The sequence below is a fragment of the Eulemur rufifrons genome, chromosome 7 (assembly GCF_041146395.1).
Source record: "Eulemur rufifrons isolate Redbay chromosome 7, OSU_ERuf_1, whole genome shotgun sequence".
NCBI classification, from domain to species: domain Eukaryota; kingdom Metazoa; phylum Chordata; class Mammalia; order Primates; family Lemuridae; genus Eulemur; species Eulemur rufifrons.
Window position 1 is genome coordinate 102,555,108 of NC_090989.1, and position 16,008 is coordinate 102,571,115.

Consider the following 16,008-nt stretch of genomic DNA (forward strand, 5'->3'; position numbering starts at 1 on the left):
TAAGTACAGCTGTAGTCTAGGCACTAAACTTCTCCAGGAGTGCCATTCACACTGACAAGTGAATAATGCTGCCTGGAGTTGTACAGTAAGGTAGCCCTGATCCTTTCATCAAGAGTGGGGGGGTGAATGCAAACACTTCATTTTCAAAATCAAGTAGCCTATTAACAGGGCTTCCTAAAGAAAAAACCATCCACCATAGGTGGCACGTGAGCTCTCTCTCTCTCTTTCTTTCTCTCTCTCCCTAATAATTAATAGCTTTCAAATTTACTGTTTTTCTGTACTGACTCCAAAGTTATCAGATTGAGTTTTTAGGTAGAAATCAAGGTCAAAATTTTTTGAACTTCTTTTCTCCTTTAAGAGTCTCTAAGATGGAGCTGGGGTGAAAATAAAAGATTACCCCCACTTTCTCTTTCTATATCAAGCCCTAGCAGTCTTTATTTCTTCCCCTTTCTACCACCACCACTACCAATAGCAATAATACTATTATCACCGTCATGACCTACATGACCACCTTGACCACAAACATCACCATCCCTATTACCACCATAACCATCACCACAACACCATCTCCATCACCATTGTACAGTTGACCTTTGAACAACACAGGTTTGAACAGCATAGGTCCACTTATATGCAGATTTTCTTCTACCTCTGCTACCCTGATACAGCAAGACCAACCCCTCCTCTTCCTCCTCAGCCTACTCAATATGAAGATTACAAGGATGAAGAGTTTTACGGTGGTCCACTTCCACTTAATGAATAGTAAACATATTTCTTCTTCTTTATGATTTTCTTAGTAACATTTTCTTTTCTCTAGCTTACTGTAAGAATACAATATATAATATATATAACAAACAAAATATGTGTTACTCAACTGTTATCAGTAAGGCTCTGGTCAACAATAGGCTATTAGTTAAATTTTTGGGTAGTCAAAAGTTACATGTGGATCTTTGCACAGGGGATTGGTGCTCCTATTCCTCATGTTCTTCAAGAGTCAACTGTATCATCATCACTACCATCATCATCACAATCACCATCAACATAAAGGACCACCATCATCACCCCCAGTAATTGAGATCACCAACACCATAGCTATCACTACCTCCTCGCTGGCTTTTCTGAGGCCCTGTGGCAAGTCTGTGAAAAGCTGCCAAAGCACTCTAGAGTTCTTTATCTTGGGAATTCTATAGGCATGTTTGCCAGCTGTCTACTTCCAACTTCTTTCTTTTCTTTTCTTTTGTTTTTTTTTTTTTTTTTTTTTTTTTTTTTTTGCTCACCAGATGCCCTTTCCCTCATTTCTGGAGAGAATTATAGAACTAAACCCACATCCTAGCCCTGATCTATTGCTTCCACACAGCCTAACTACAGGCTCTGACAGTGACCTCTCAGATTTGCGACTGTTCCTGAGCCTTGTTAAGCGTATGTGGTCATGGTTCTGTAATATTGTTTCTATCCCCTTCATCCTGTTGTCTCCCTTTGTCTCCAGAGAAAACAAACTCCCTGCTCTATTTCCTGGATCTAGCCCTATCCACACAACTCTAACTCTAGAAAAAGGACATGGCAATTATGTTAAGTGACCCCTTGCCTTTATCAGCTCCTTTAGCTCCTTGGCTATCCTGGGACAAAAAACACCAAAGTCAGACGTTTTCCATTCACTTGGCACCCCCATAAGAGACTGGCCATCTGCCACTCTTGGAGCCAGCTTGCTTCCCATATACTCTACTCCCTGATGGTAGGTTTCTATTAAACCAGAACAGCAGGGATGGGATTGCCCTTCAACTGGAGGGTGTGTCAGTGCAATGGTAGCAGCTTTTTCACAGTAGCTTCATGATCCACCACTGCCCCCAGCGTGGAAAATATAACCACTGTGGCACATCTTCACAAGTAACATTGGCCACGAAGGCACAGACTTCCTAAAGGCTTTTAATTTTCTTTCTTTTTTTTTTTTTTTTGAGACAGAGTCTCATTCTGTTGCCCGGGCTAGCGTGCCAAGGTGTCAGCCTAGCTCACAGCAACCTCAAACTCCTGGGCTCAAGCAATCCTACTGCCTCAGCCTCCTGAGTAGCTGGGACTACTGTCATGCGCCACCATGCCCAGCTAATTTTTTCTATATATTTTTTAGTTATCCAGCTAATTTCTTTCTATTTTTTTAGTAGAGATGGGGTCTCGCTCTTGCTCAGGCTGGTCTCAAACTCCTGAGCTCAAACCATCCACCCGCCTCGGCCTCCCAAGTGCTAGGATTACAGGCGTGAGCCACTGCGCCTGGACTTAATTTTCTTTTGAACTGTATAGGGTCTAATATAGAACAGAGAGGGAAGAGAAATCATATGTTAAAAAGTAAAAATGCTTTCCCTGGAGTTAGGAGCACCCCTATAGTAGGAACTAGAAGAAAAAATTTGACACAGTACCTGTACATCTCAAGTAAATCAAATAAACTAACTTTTGGTTTGATAATACAGATTGAATGAGAGTGGTGTATATTAATAATGTAAGTGGCAGCCAGCAATAGTGATAATAAGTATAAATTCTGGAACCAAACTGCGTGGGTTTAAACTTGGTTCCCCTATTTACTTATTGTGTGACCTTGGTTATGTTACTTAACCGCTTGGAGCCTTAATTTTTCCATCTGTAAAGTGGGGATAATAACAGTACACAAAGTTATAAGGCTTAAAGTAGTTAATGAATGAACAGTACTTAGAACAGTCTCTGGCACCTATGAATTCTGTTATCCAAAAAATTCTTTGTTATGTCACTTGTCTTTTTAGATACAATCATAACAGTAATGTTCTCATGAGTCCATGTCTGGGTAAGAAAGAGCCCAAACATCTACTTGGTTGTCGAGGGTGCCTCTAGCCTTTTCTTCATACATTCTGAGAGACTTGTATAGGGCCATATAGGGGACAGGGTCCTTAATTTGCCTGCTCTAAGAATTATCTGAGATGTTTGTCAAAATTCAGGTTTGAGAAAGGGTCGGGAATCTGTTTTCACACACTCCCAGGTGGTCATAAGGCAGCTCAGGGAAGTTAGGAGTTGGCAAATAATGGCTCATAGGCCAAATTGTACGGTCCTTTCTTTTCCCCTTGCTAACAGAACCCCAATTTTGCCAGGTATGGGTGAACACTTGCTTAATGGATCACCCCTGTGCCCTAGGTAGTGAATGTTGTTTAGTTCAAAGCATTCATAATGATTCTGTCCCCCTGGCCAGGGATTGATTTAGGCACAGTCTCATTATGCAACCCAGGACAGTAAAACATAAATGGAAATCCACTAGGGTGCTATTATAAGGTTTAGCTAATTCTTATCAGAAAAAAAAAAAAAAGTACTACATAAGGATCATCCCTTTCTACATTTGGATGCTGCAGATGATATGAGAAATTTTGTGCCAGAGCAGTCATCTTGCAATCATGAGGGGGAACCAAGAGAACCATACAGAATCCTTGGAAATGCTGCACCTTTGAATTACTCAATCTCGGAATAACTTCATCTGGATTTCTGTTATGAGAGAGCAAGAATTCATTATATTATGATTTAAGACACTTCTATGTATCTTTACCAAAACTATCTTATCACCTTGACCCTCTCCACAAGACTCTTTGGAGGAAGGTACAATAGTGAACAAAGCTGAGTGGATGTCCAATCCTTCAAAGCAAAGCTCCAGATGAGGTCTTCTAGTAAGAAGTTCCTGATTATGAACAATAAGAAGCTGCTTAGGGCTGGAGTGACTTTTAGTAAGATTTGAGAAATTAACAAGATCTCTACAAAAGACAATGTTCTTTAACAAGGGGCTAAAGAAAACCCTGTACTTTGCTAAGCTTAAGGAAGCTATTTTATAACCTGGAACACAATGCCCTTTCAAGAAGGAATTCACTGGGTTCTAGAAGCTAATCAATAAATGCTTTTCTAAATAGCTTGGTACCTTTCCCTAGCTAAAAACAAAAGATCACCTAAAGGAAGCTTGAATCTGCATCGTAAATCTACCATTAGACAACCTCAATGTTAAAATTTTCCATCCTACATCTTTTTCATCAGCAAGTTTTCTTAAGCAATTTGCCTTCTCCCCCATTTTTAATGAGAGATCCATTGAACTGGGCTATCTAACTGTAGTGCTTGCCATTATTCAGTATTTAAATACCTCTTTGAAGAAAACTTATTTTAAGTTGTTTGTCTTTAGCATGTAGATACACCACTCTTGGAAAGCCACTGGTATTTCACTCTTTTGGAATTTCACATAACTTTTTAAATTTTCAACAAGCATTTGGAATTTTTCACTTTTGGAGTACTCTTTTTAACTACTAATTTATATTGGTACAGTTCTCTGATGAATCTCTAATATCATTACTACTATTTTTACTACTTGTATTAGTTTCCTATTGCTATTGGTACAAATTACCACAAATGTAGTGACTTAAAACAACACAAATTTATTCTTACAGTTCTGGAGGTCAAAGTCCTAAAATCAAACCAATGCAGGGCTGTGTTCCTTCTGGAGGCTCCAGGGGAGAATCTGTTTCCTTACCTCTCTCTCCTAGCTTCTAGAGGCCACCTGCATTCCTTGGCTTATGGCCTCAACCTCCATCTTCAAAGCCAGCAATATAACATCTTCCAATCTCTCTGACCTTTCTGTCCCCCTTTCTGTCCAATAAGGACTCTCATGATTACATTCAGCCCACTAGCATGATCCAGGATAACCACCCTTTCTTAGGATTCTTAATTTAATCAGAATGTAAAGTCCTTCTTGCCATATAAGGTAATATATTGACAGGTTCTTGGGATTAGGATACCTTTAGGGGCTGTTATTCAGCCTACCACACAACTTCCTACTCTTGCTGCTGCTGCTACTACTACTACCACTACTACCACTGGCTAAAATTTGATTTTGTATGAGCCAGGCACCATTCTAACTGCTTTATGCTCTTTATGTCAATTAGTCTGAAAGCCACATACTAAAATAGTGTAGAGAACAGCAGACAGACTTGTGACTAAGCCACTGCTTTCTGATAAGTAAATAACAATAATTTATCACTAATTTGAGTAATAATTCACAATATTGCTGCATTCTCACTCCTGTCGAGCACTGACTTGCATATGCCTACAAGCTAAGCTTGCAAACTTGTAACTTTAGAAAAATATAGTCATAAATCTATAGTCCTCTGGATAGACACCTGCATTTAGAAGAAATCCAGCTACATTTATGAGTGACTGGGACTACAGCTTGTAAAAACTGGGTCCAATTACCTTAGATCACTGAGACCAATGCTAATTGGAGATTTATGGTTGCTGCCCCTAAATGAAACAATTAATTGTACACAGCTTAGAAACTGACTTAAATCCTTGACCAAGGTGATACAAAATGTGTAACTTTTCCTGACCTTTGTCAGCAAAGTGTGGGTTAATGCCCAAAAGCCATCACTGCTGCACAAAAAACAATTTATAAACTGATGGTTGCATAAGAATTTCTTATAACATGGAAGATTATCACATTATCATCTGGTTGAGAAGCACCTGTTTAGTGTACACTTGCCACTCAAATCTGTCAAATGCAGTCCTTAACGTACTATACAATGCAGCTCTGATGTATCTAACTTGAGGCCCACCAAATGACAATTTGATACCTAAGACTTGATAAGCATTAGAAGGGTTAGAAGCTCTTGAACACTAGCCTGAACCTAGTGTTCAAGAGCCTGTTGTAGTGTTCAAGAGCCTGTTGGCTGACTTGATTAAGGCTATTTTAAGATTGGATATAACTAAGGAGATACACCTAATTATAAAAGGAAATTATTTAAACTTGAATATAGAAATAGTCCAGCCCAGTGGTTCCCAGACTACTATGAAACCCAACAGCATATGAGAATCATCATAAGGAATCCATTAATTCATTTGAGCACCAAATATACATCTCTGTAGACTAAATATTAATATATCCTACATATCAAATACAGATATATATGGTAATGATGAGTAATGTAAGTTTGCTTTAAAAGAATCATTGAATTCCTAGTTTTTGGTCATTCTGCATTTTATAAATCATTAGGTACTTAAGTACAATTAAATACTATCATGAAGAGTCCATGAAATTCTGACATACTTAATATGGTTGGGCACCACTCCCTCTAGCTTGAAGAATTTAGCAAGTGTCCATGAAACACTTCTAACACACAAATCCTTCCCTTCACGTAAGATTAAAGTCTTCCAGAAGATATGTGACGCAGTGAGTTAAGCAATAAGACCAACTAATTAATGCTAATGAAACCTTTCAATAGCATGTTTTTCTTTCTACAATGATAGCTTATGAGTAAAGTAAGTTAAAGAAGGTAGAAAGCACTGTTTAATTTCATTTCTCTAACTTTTCTGCAATAAGGGTACTTAAATCAATAAACCAGACGGAGTGTTTTAAAAACCCAACACTAGTTTTTTCTAAGGAAAATGTATATGGTTTGTTTTTTTAGACAGAGCCTCACTCTGTTGCCCAAGCTAGAGTGCCCTGGCATCAGCTTAGCTCACAGCAACCTCAAACAAACTCCTCGGCTCAAGCAATCCTCTTGCGTCAGCCTCCTGAGTAGCTGGGACTACAGGCGTGGGCCACCATGCCCAGCTAACTTTTTATATTTTTAGTTGCCTGACTAATTTATTTCTATTTTTTAGTAGAGACAGGGTCTTGCTCTTGCTAAGGCTGGTCTTGAACTCCTGACCTCAAGCGATCCTCCCACCTTGGCCTCCCAGAGTGCTAAGATTACAGGCATGAGCCACCATGCCCAGCCAATGGCTTTTAATTTTTAAGTAAATGCTGTAAGTTGTTTGTACAGCACTCTACAAAAAATTTTTGCATTGGGTTTCAAAGTTGAAGTATTCTTATTTGTACTCTTTAGAAAACAACTATTTCAAAGATGAGAAAACTTAACCGTGTGAAAGGTTAAGTGATTTGTCCAAGATTACAGTTATAAAAGAAAAGCTTATTTTCTTAAAACATCACACTGCAATAGCAACAATGTACGTGGTGTGGATTAGAGTCTAGAAAAATGCTATGCAGAATTTTCTAAAATGCATTTTGACTGTGGGATTCTGATTAAAGAAAACTGGAAATATTTTCTAGTCATTTTACTTTCCTTAAATGAACGAGAAAAAAAATCTCTGATTTAATCAGACAGTATTGTTGAATGTATTCTTTTTAATTCAGATCTCATATAAAAAATTTTCTTCTTTCAAGTTTAGTATTTCAGGCCCTAGTGATTATTTTTAACTAAATAATTGTTTACTAACACAGGTTTATAACAAAAGATACAAAGGATTAGATTCATAATTCTAAGGGATCCAATATTTATAAACTTTGCACACATAAAAAAAATCTTCCTGTCTATAGGATTATATGATACTGAAATATCTCAGGGAGTCTACAGACTCTCTTTTCCTGGAAATCTTAACCATAGTTTAAAAGAGTAAGTTCCAGCTTCATGAAATGGTGTACATGACAGCTATAGGAAGAAAGCTATTGAACGTCTTTTAGTATCTTTTAAATAGATGTAACTATTACAAATTTTAGACTGACTATATAGTTATTGCTTAGTTAAAACAATATACTATTACAGGGATTTAAAAATTATTACACTAGGGGCAAAGAACTGTTAGAGATGCTCATATATACCAAGATGACTTTCAGTTGGCTGCAATCTAAGGTGCTTGATTGCTAACAAGAATACTACAATTCCCTTTTTATATTTCCTTCACACCTGTGACAACCTGCTCATGTTTTTTCTCTATTTCTTTATATGTTTGCTAATATAGGCTGAGTATCCCTTATGGGAAACAGTTGGGACCAGAAGAATTTCAGATTTTGGACTTTTTCAGATTTTGGAATATTTGCATTATATGTATCAGTTGAGTACCCCTAATTCAAAAATCTGAAATCTGAAATGCTCCAATGAGCATGTCCTTTGAGCACCATGTTGGCGCTGAAAAAGTGTCAGATTTTGGAGCATTTTGGATTTTCAGATTAGGGATACTCAATCTGTATAAAACTTGTCCCTTCCCTCCAAATACTTACCTGCAAAATAAAATATTCACTCTACTCTTGTGACTTAAAGTTGAATGCTAGATAATGTACTTTCTGTGGATTCCCTGGGTACTGAAGTTTAAGCAGCATGTTCTGGTTAGATCTGTTCAGTCAGTCATTCTATCATACATTCATCCAACCAACCAGCCACCATTTATAGATTATATATCATACTATGTGTTGACTTCAGTTATCTTAAATGGAACCAAAACAACAGAAGTATTTTTTAAAGTATTACCATAACTTTTATTTTTGCTTAGTTTTATTAAAAAAATAAATATGTCATAAAGCTTTCTTTTTCTTTAGGGAGAAAAAAGGAACAAGTTTCATAAAATCAAATAGGCAATGGTATGGTGTCTTAACTTGAAAAAGATTGGGAATCACTGGTTTACAAGTTATAATTGAATGAAAGAGCTGTAACAGCCACAGTTGGCCGTTTCATGACAATGGCAGCAAACAACAGGATCAACTAGGGCAAAATAAATAACTGTGTGGAAGCCCTGATAAGTGCTTAAACAGACTGATTCACTGGAGACATCAGTATGGATATATCTTGCTTTAAACAACACAGAAGTTCCTGAAAAGTTTTGTGTAAATGAAACAACCACAAACATATCAGGAGAGCTTGATATCTGAAGGAATTCTATGGTGCATTCTCTTGTGAACAACCACTTCCACTTCTGTAAATCCAGATATTTGCTTTGCTTAAGGAGAAGATACCTAGCTGCTACCTCTCTGAACTGAGGCACAGCATACTCATCTACTGGTACTCCAGCTGGGCCAGTGGCACAATTTCCAAGTTTGTGTTTCTATTAAGTAGTGTAAGTAAGGTACATTCAGCCAGGGAACCCAGCTAAATCTGGCAAAGCAGGTATAGGGGTGGGATCGCCATCTACCAATAATTCCAGCAAGTATTTTTGAGAATCTACTTTGTGCAAAGCATGGTAATAAACCTTATCACTCTGGCTGTAGATGTTCTTCCTTTCTCTAAAACTATCAGTCATGGGCTACGTCTGGAACCCCAAAAGAAAGTAATATTTCTAAATCCTCAAGTCTGGCTTCAAGCAAATTAGCTGCTCAATGCCTTCAAGTTGGTGTGTATGATAATGGAAGAGACTGAGTTTTCCAAAGCTGAAAATTAACACAAGAATATAACTATAACTAGGTAGTGAAAAATTTTGCTGGTGACAAAATTTTTTCAAATTTTTTTTTTTTTTTTAAACTTCCTCTAACTTTTTTTTTTAAACTTCCTCAGGCAAACTCTGCAGAACAGTTAAAGTTATTGAGGTTCTCTGGTTGGGTGATATATTTCAGTCCTGCTGATAGAAATAATTTCTTTCCACCTATCAGAATTTCATGAACTTATACTATGCCAAAGCAGTAATGCTTTGGACAGGGAATAAGCATGGTAGTACCAGTTCCAGTCAGTTTTATCAATGTATATAAATAAATATAATTCTCACTTTGCTCATACCCTTCATTCTGTCTGGCCAAACTTCTACCAGGCCCAAGCCATATTTAATTAGTTAGGCTGTTCAGTTTTTTGTGTTTTTTTTAATGCTTCTAATAACATTGCTGCCTATATGTACAGTGTGAATGAAAAGAGTTTGCAATCCGTAGTCTTTTCCACACTGAGTACACTAAAAACAATTAGTAAATAAAGAATAAGTGGTCATTTCAAAACTTGTATTTTTCTTAAAAAAAATTTATGCTTTCTAGCACTGTAAAAAATGGGTCTCAAAAGTGCCCTATTAATGTCCAATGCTGTTCCCCACCCAGTCCCACCCATTCAAAACCTGCTACAAATGCTGGATTGAGTTCATATCAAATAATTTAGCAATACCAAGATTTTTCAAATGGAAACAGTGTTACTGACTTCTTCATATTGAATAACAAAATAAGGGTAACTCTGATCATCATTAAAAATGACAAAAATCTGAGGCTCAAAGAAATTATCCACACAAGAGTCATAGAGGTCACTCGTGACACTACCAGGATTGACTGGAGGGGGCCTTCTCATGCCATGACTGCCCATTGTATATCTGCCGGTCAGCACTTTGGCCAGAAACATGAAATGGACTCCCTTGGAGGACTTCTTAGAAAAGTTATGAGAGTAGCTTGCCTTCTTTGCAAAATAACTGCCTTGTCCAAACATTGTAGCATGCTTTCCACAGACTCGAGGGTCAAAGTTGTGCTTGCAGATTCCATCTACCACATCCTGGGATGTTCCATGAAATAAATGTCTCTCATTTATTATCCTGTCACGGCCAAACATTTTCCTGTTCATATATTCCTTTTTCCTAATGCAAAGAGTGGGAAAGAAATTCAGAAGGACATACAGATCAACGTAACGGCATGATGTAGTCATAAACTTATCTTTATGGTTTCAGTGGGGGGAGGAAATATTATAGTAGCTATCAAGGGCAAAAGGCCATCAAAGATCATATTAAAAGTTTAAAATCTTTTCCACTGCAGAAAAGCCCTTTTCCTTCTTTCTCTTTCAACCATTTACTTGCTTTCTCTTTCATCTTAAATCTAGTTCTCATTTCTTGTCTTCTTCAGGATCCCTTCCTTGTCTAATTCCTCCAATCTGAGTGTCCGTTATTTTTGAGATTTTTCAACTCTGCAGGTATTCCCTTTGTATTACATTAGTTTGTTGACTTGACAGGCAGCATAGCAGAGTGATTATGAGCAAGGCCTCTGGTGCTAGACTGTCTGAGTTCAAATTCTAGCACCATTATCTTATTAGCTGCATGACCTGTGGCAAGCAAGCAAAGTTTTCTGTGACTGAGTTTCCTCCCTGTGAAATGCTGGAATAATACTATTCATAGGTCTGAGTATTACATGTAAATTATTATATGGAAAAATAGGAACATATTAAATCCTACACAAGTGTTTACTATTATGTTCTGCATTTGACATTAGCTACTTTAAGAAAAGCTCTCGAGCTTTTTATACCTCTGACTCACCTTTTGTATTTCTCCCAAAGAAACTGGTTTTGGACTCTCAGTATTTGCAAAATTCTATATTTAAACTCAGGTACAGTCTTATGAAAAAGATTGTAAATGATCCGGTAACTTTTGTCCTCTGCAGAAACAGGCACTTGGATGAAGTCCTGAGATGGATGCATATAAATCCAAGTTTCAGGGTAAAAGTTTGCCGAGGTGACCCCATCTGGGCAGATGATTTGTGATGATGAAGTTGCTTCAAGAGGTGAAGGAGCCTGTGTGGGAACCCCACCAAGTGTCCTAAAATGGAGAGGAAGGAACATCAACATGAAACACTCAGAAGTAAGTACATCTCACATTATAGTGCTCTACAGAGCAGTGTCTAATATAATTTGTATAGCTTAAATGCTTATTTAAAAAATGAAAAATGCTATTTAAGAAAAAAAAAGTGTTAGAGCAAACACAGTCTGTACACAGATAACCTATTATTAGCTTCCTCCTGGCCTCCTTCCTGTGGAGAAAACTCTGGAATGTATTGCTGCAAGGCAAACAAGCAAGAGCCAATTCATAAATACCTCTACTTTCGAATCCTAGACTCCTCTTTTACCTATGTAGTTAAAGAAACTTTGTTTCAAGGGAGCAATGATCATTTATATGCTTTCTCTCTTCAATCTTTGCTGATACTAAGCAGAAAAGATGTTGTCACTATAAGGCTATGTGGCGTGGGAGCCAAAGTAGAGCAGCCAGCAAAGAGGGAGCTTATGGAGGAGGGGGAATAAAAAAGCTTACTTTCATTTCTGTACAAAAACAAACAAAAATAATGGAGCAGGCATTGAAAGCTGACAAGTATTTGACATTTACTTCATTTCCCAAGATCACATATAATAACAAAACCACTGATACTATTAATTTTTATAAATTTGAGTGTGTTAAAAATGGAGCTAATTATTATAAACTCTAGACACCAGAAGGCACATCCTTGAGCTTTTAAATTCAGGTCTGTTATAAAGGATGAATTTAGATAAGCAGCAGATTCGAGAAGTTACTTATTCCTGCCTGGTTAAATACTTACACTTAAATTATATTTCTTGGCCATTTTCTAAATGGAGAAAAAGGGAAGAAGCAGAGAATAGGGAAATCCTGACCTTGAGACCCAGTTTTAGTACTAGGATACTGTAACACTCATTGGCACATAGTAGTCACAAGGAAATAATAATGATGTCTGCCAAAATGGATTAGGAAACTGAAATTTTCAAAAGAGCTTTGTGTCACATAGGCTGTAACTATGTGTGAACGTGCATCTAATCTCCAAAGAACATATTTTACCATTGCCCTCATCCTAATCATAGCCACCTAATACCATGCACATACTGTGGGCTAGGCATTTTACACACAGTAGCACTAACTGTCACAATAACCCTTTAAGATGGCTTGGCTATCTCCACTTTTCCAATAAAGAAACTGAGGTTCAGAGAGATTAAATAATCTGTCCTACCACAGCTAGCAAAGACTAGAGACACAGGATTTAAATACAGGCCCATCTAGGTAAGTTTCTAAACTCACACTCTTTCCATTTCTGTATATTTTACAATTTATACTTTTTTTTTTTTTTTTTTTTTTAAACAAGGCTAGAAAGTGATAGATGGGATATAAGGATTCCAAGCCAGGTTTACCTGACTCTCCCTCCTCCTCCTCCTCCTCCTCCAACAACAGTATAAAAGTCTTTTCCCTTTCAAGAGATAGTTTGATAAGAAGCTAAAAAGCTATGGAGGGGCAACTGCTTTCTCTCATCCCACCTCCTTCAAGTGGCTGTGCCTTCAATTTAATGTGCCTCAAAGTCCCTTTGTGAGACAGAGTCCTGGGTGGGTGGATCCAGGGCTTACTAAATCTCCCAGTTGTTTTTAAGGTCAGGGGCAGATCTGAAGTGGTACTTGTTTCTCCAACCTTCACAACAGAAGGCACAACAGTTCTTGTCCTCTGGAGCATTTTCTCAGAGCCCTGACAGATTCCTTTGGAGCCTCAGTACTGGTACATTGTTCTGAAGAGAGGCCTCACTTCTTTAATCAGATTCTCAAAGGTCTGTAACTCCTTAAAAAGCCATCACTAATTCTGGAAGAATGGCAGGGAAGTGAAGAATATAAGTCCTTTATTTTTAGCCCTTCCCTCTATCCCTGCTCTGCAAAGAAAAAGGGTTAAGTACCAATCCACCAGATTTTCCATTATTATCAGGGATTGATGTTACCAACAAGGGCTCCTGGGTTGAGAAAGGAAGCTGAGATTCTCCCCAAACACGCCGCCAAAAACAGGTTTTAGACTGCCTCACCCTGTATTGAATACCTGGCACTGACAACAGATAAGATTCTGCTCCTTTTCTTCCTGACACCACTCCTGGCTGAGAACCAGTTCTATAAAATGAAAGCTTCTAATATATCCTTTCCTTCTTAGCAGGGGGTGGAGGTCTGTTACTTATTCACATGTGCTTGAAGATGAGCCTAGGTAAGTAAATCTTATTCATTCTAAGATGTTAAATTAGATTATATATATGGTTAGCATCCATTCCCACCGATAGATGCTTACTTTTAACAAGCCAACATTCTAACTGGACTAAAACATAAAAGTGCATATATATATCTGTCTGGTGGACTTCAACATTCTATTTGCCATGGGTTAATATTAATATATTTATTCCAAGTACAGTTACAGTTGTGCCTTTATTTTCTGAGAACGCTGAGTTTATATTCAGCTCATGGGTATTCCAGTGACATACTGCATGTTTCATAGTGCTGTACCAGCCTTCTTTAGAGAGGCAAGTCAAGAGGTATCAAGCTAGTTGTTACTCAAGGATCTCTAAAGAATGGATTTTCAGAATCCAAGGTTACTTTTTATCACTCTCCTTTCCCTCCCCTTACCATTCTGAAAAATATTTCCTAACCCAACTTCAGTAATGAAATAGAAATTCATTTTATCCTTTTGGGGGAGGAGTCAAAGAAACTGTGTTAGGCCTTTGCATGGCCATGAGATGATTACATGTTAGAGATGTCCTTTTAGCTGAAAGAAATGAACCCTCAAACCCCTAAATCTGAGATTTGTTTGCTTATGCAGCCTTAGCTTGAGTATTCAAAGACTAAAGAATAAGCTCCTTTTTATCAGCTCCATTAAAAAGCAGGGAAAACCGTTTAAAAACAGCTGAATTTGCAGGAAATTCATGAATTAAGTCAGGCTCACCCCCAACCTCCACCTCAGCATTCCCAATTCTAAGATATTTCTGATTCCCTGAGAATTGTGGCTTCCTTGACACCTATGTTTTTCTTTGACCTTTGCATTTAATAACACTTAAAAACAAAACAAAACTTACTCCCTGGCTAAGGTCATGGTCTATGGAATCTACCTTGGAAATGTGCTTTTCGAAACCAATCCCCTTCCTCTTTCTCCTCACTAGGCCCACCAGAGTGGGCCTTCAGCCTCAGACTCTAGGGTAGATGGGATGGCTCCATTTACCCATTCCACCTTGGTGAACTGGCTTTTTCTCTGCTCTTTTCTCATTTAAGTATTTGCCTAATTCTCTTTAATTTGCTGACTTCTTACTTTATACCTCATTATTAGTTCCAAATAGGAAGACTAAAATAGAAAATTTTAAAAAGAAAAAGGGGCCGGGTACAGTGGCTCACACCTGTAATCCCAGCACTGTGGGAAGCCAAGGTAGGAGATCGCTTGAAGCCAGGAGTTTCGAGACCAGCCTGGGCAACACAGCGAGACCCCATCTCTGCAAAAATAAATAAATCTAAATTTTAAAAAAAAAGGGAAATTAGAGGATTTTTGTTCTCTTATAAGCCTATATTATAAACATAGGCAAACCTTGTAGATATTACGGCTTCAATACCAGACCACCGCAATAAAGCAAGTATCTCAATAAAGCAAGTCATGTAAATTTTTTCATTTCCCAGTGCACATAAAAGCTGTTTATACTACACATTAAAGTTGTTACAGCATTACGTCTAAAAAACCTATATTCATACCTTAATTAAAAAATGCTTTATTGCTAAAAAATGCTAATGATCATCTGAGCCTTTATCCAGTTGTAATTTTTTTGCTGGATGGCTGTGTGTTGATGGCTGTGTGTTGATGGCTGCTGACTGATCAGGGTGGTGGTTGCTGAAGGTTGGGGTTGCTGTTGCAATTTCTTAAAATAAGACAACAATGAAGTTTGCCACTGCAACTGACTCTTTCTTTAACAAAAGATTTCTCTGTAGCATGCGATGCTGTTTGATAGCATTTTACCCACAATAGAACCTCTTTCAAAATTGGAATCAATCCTGTCAAATCCTGCCGCTGCTTTATCAATTAAGTTTACATAATATTCTAAACCCTTTGTTGTCATTTCAACAATGTTCATAGCATCTTTACCAGCAACAGATTCCATCTCAAGAAACTACTTCCTTGGCTCATCCATAAGAAGCAACTCCTAATCTGTTCAAGTTTTATAATGAGATTGAAGCAATTCACTCATATCTTCAGGCTCCACATCTAATTTTAGTTGTCTCACTACTTCTACCATATCTGCAGTTACTTCCTCCACTCAAGTCTTAAATCCCTCAAAGTCATCCAGGAGAGTTGGAATCAGCTTTTTCTAAACTCCTGTTAATGTTGATATTCTGACCTTCTCCCATGAATCACATATGTTCTTAATGGCATGTAGAATGATGGATCCTTCCCAGAAGATTTTCAGTTCGCTTTGCCCAGATTCATCAGAGGAATAACTATGGCAGCTATAGCCTTACAAAATACATTGTTTAAATAATAATACCTGAAAATCAAAATTACTCCTTGATCCATGGGCAGCAGAATGAATGTTTTGTTAGCAAGCATGAAAACAACCTTAATCTCCTTGCATATCTGTATCAGAGTTCCTTGGTGGCCAGGTGCATTGTCAATGAGCAGTAGGTCAATATTTTGAAAGGACTTTTTCTGAGCAGTAGGTCTCAACAGTAGGCTTAAAATATTCAGTAAACCATG

The 16,008-nt window shown here is 37.7% G+C and overlaps 1 protein-coding gene across 3 annotated transcripts in view; it reads right to left on the reverse strand.

Moving 5' to 3' along the window:
• Positions 1-8,269: 8,269 nt before the first annotated feature.
• The window catches only part of TIPARP (TCDD inducible poly(ADP-ribose) polymerase), a 31,943-nt gene continuing 24,204 nt past the window's right edge, over positions 8,270-16,008 (reverse strand). For all 3 annotated transcript variants that reach the window (XM_069473051.1, XM_069473052.1, XM_069473053.1), the window contains exons 5-6: positions 11,017-11,295; positions 8,270-10,347 (exon numbers count right to left, since the gene is read on the reverse strand). In XM_069473051.1, the coding sequence (XP_069329152.1) occupies positions 9,900-10,347; positions 11,017-11,295 (727 nt within the window). In that variant the 3' untranslated portion in view covers positions 8,270-9,899. The remainder of the gene's footprint in view (positions 10,348-11,016; positions 11,296-16,008) is intronic.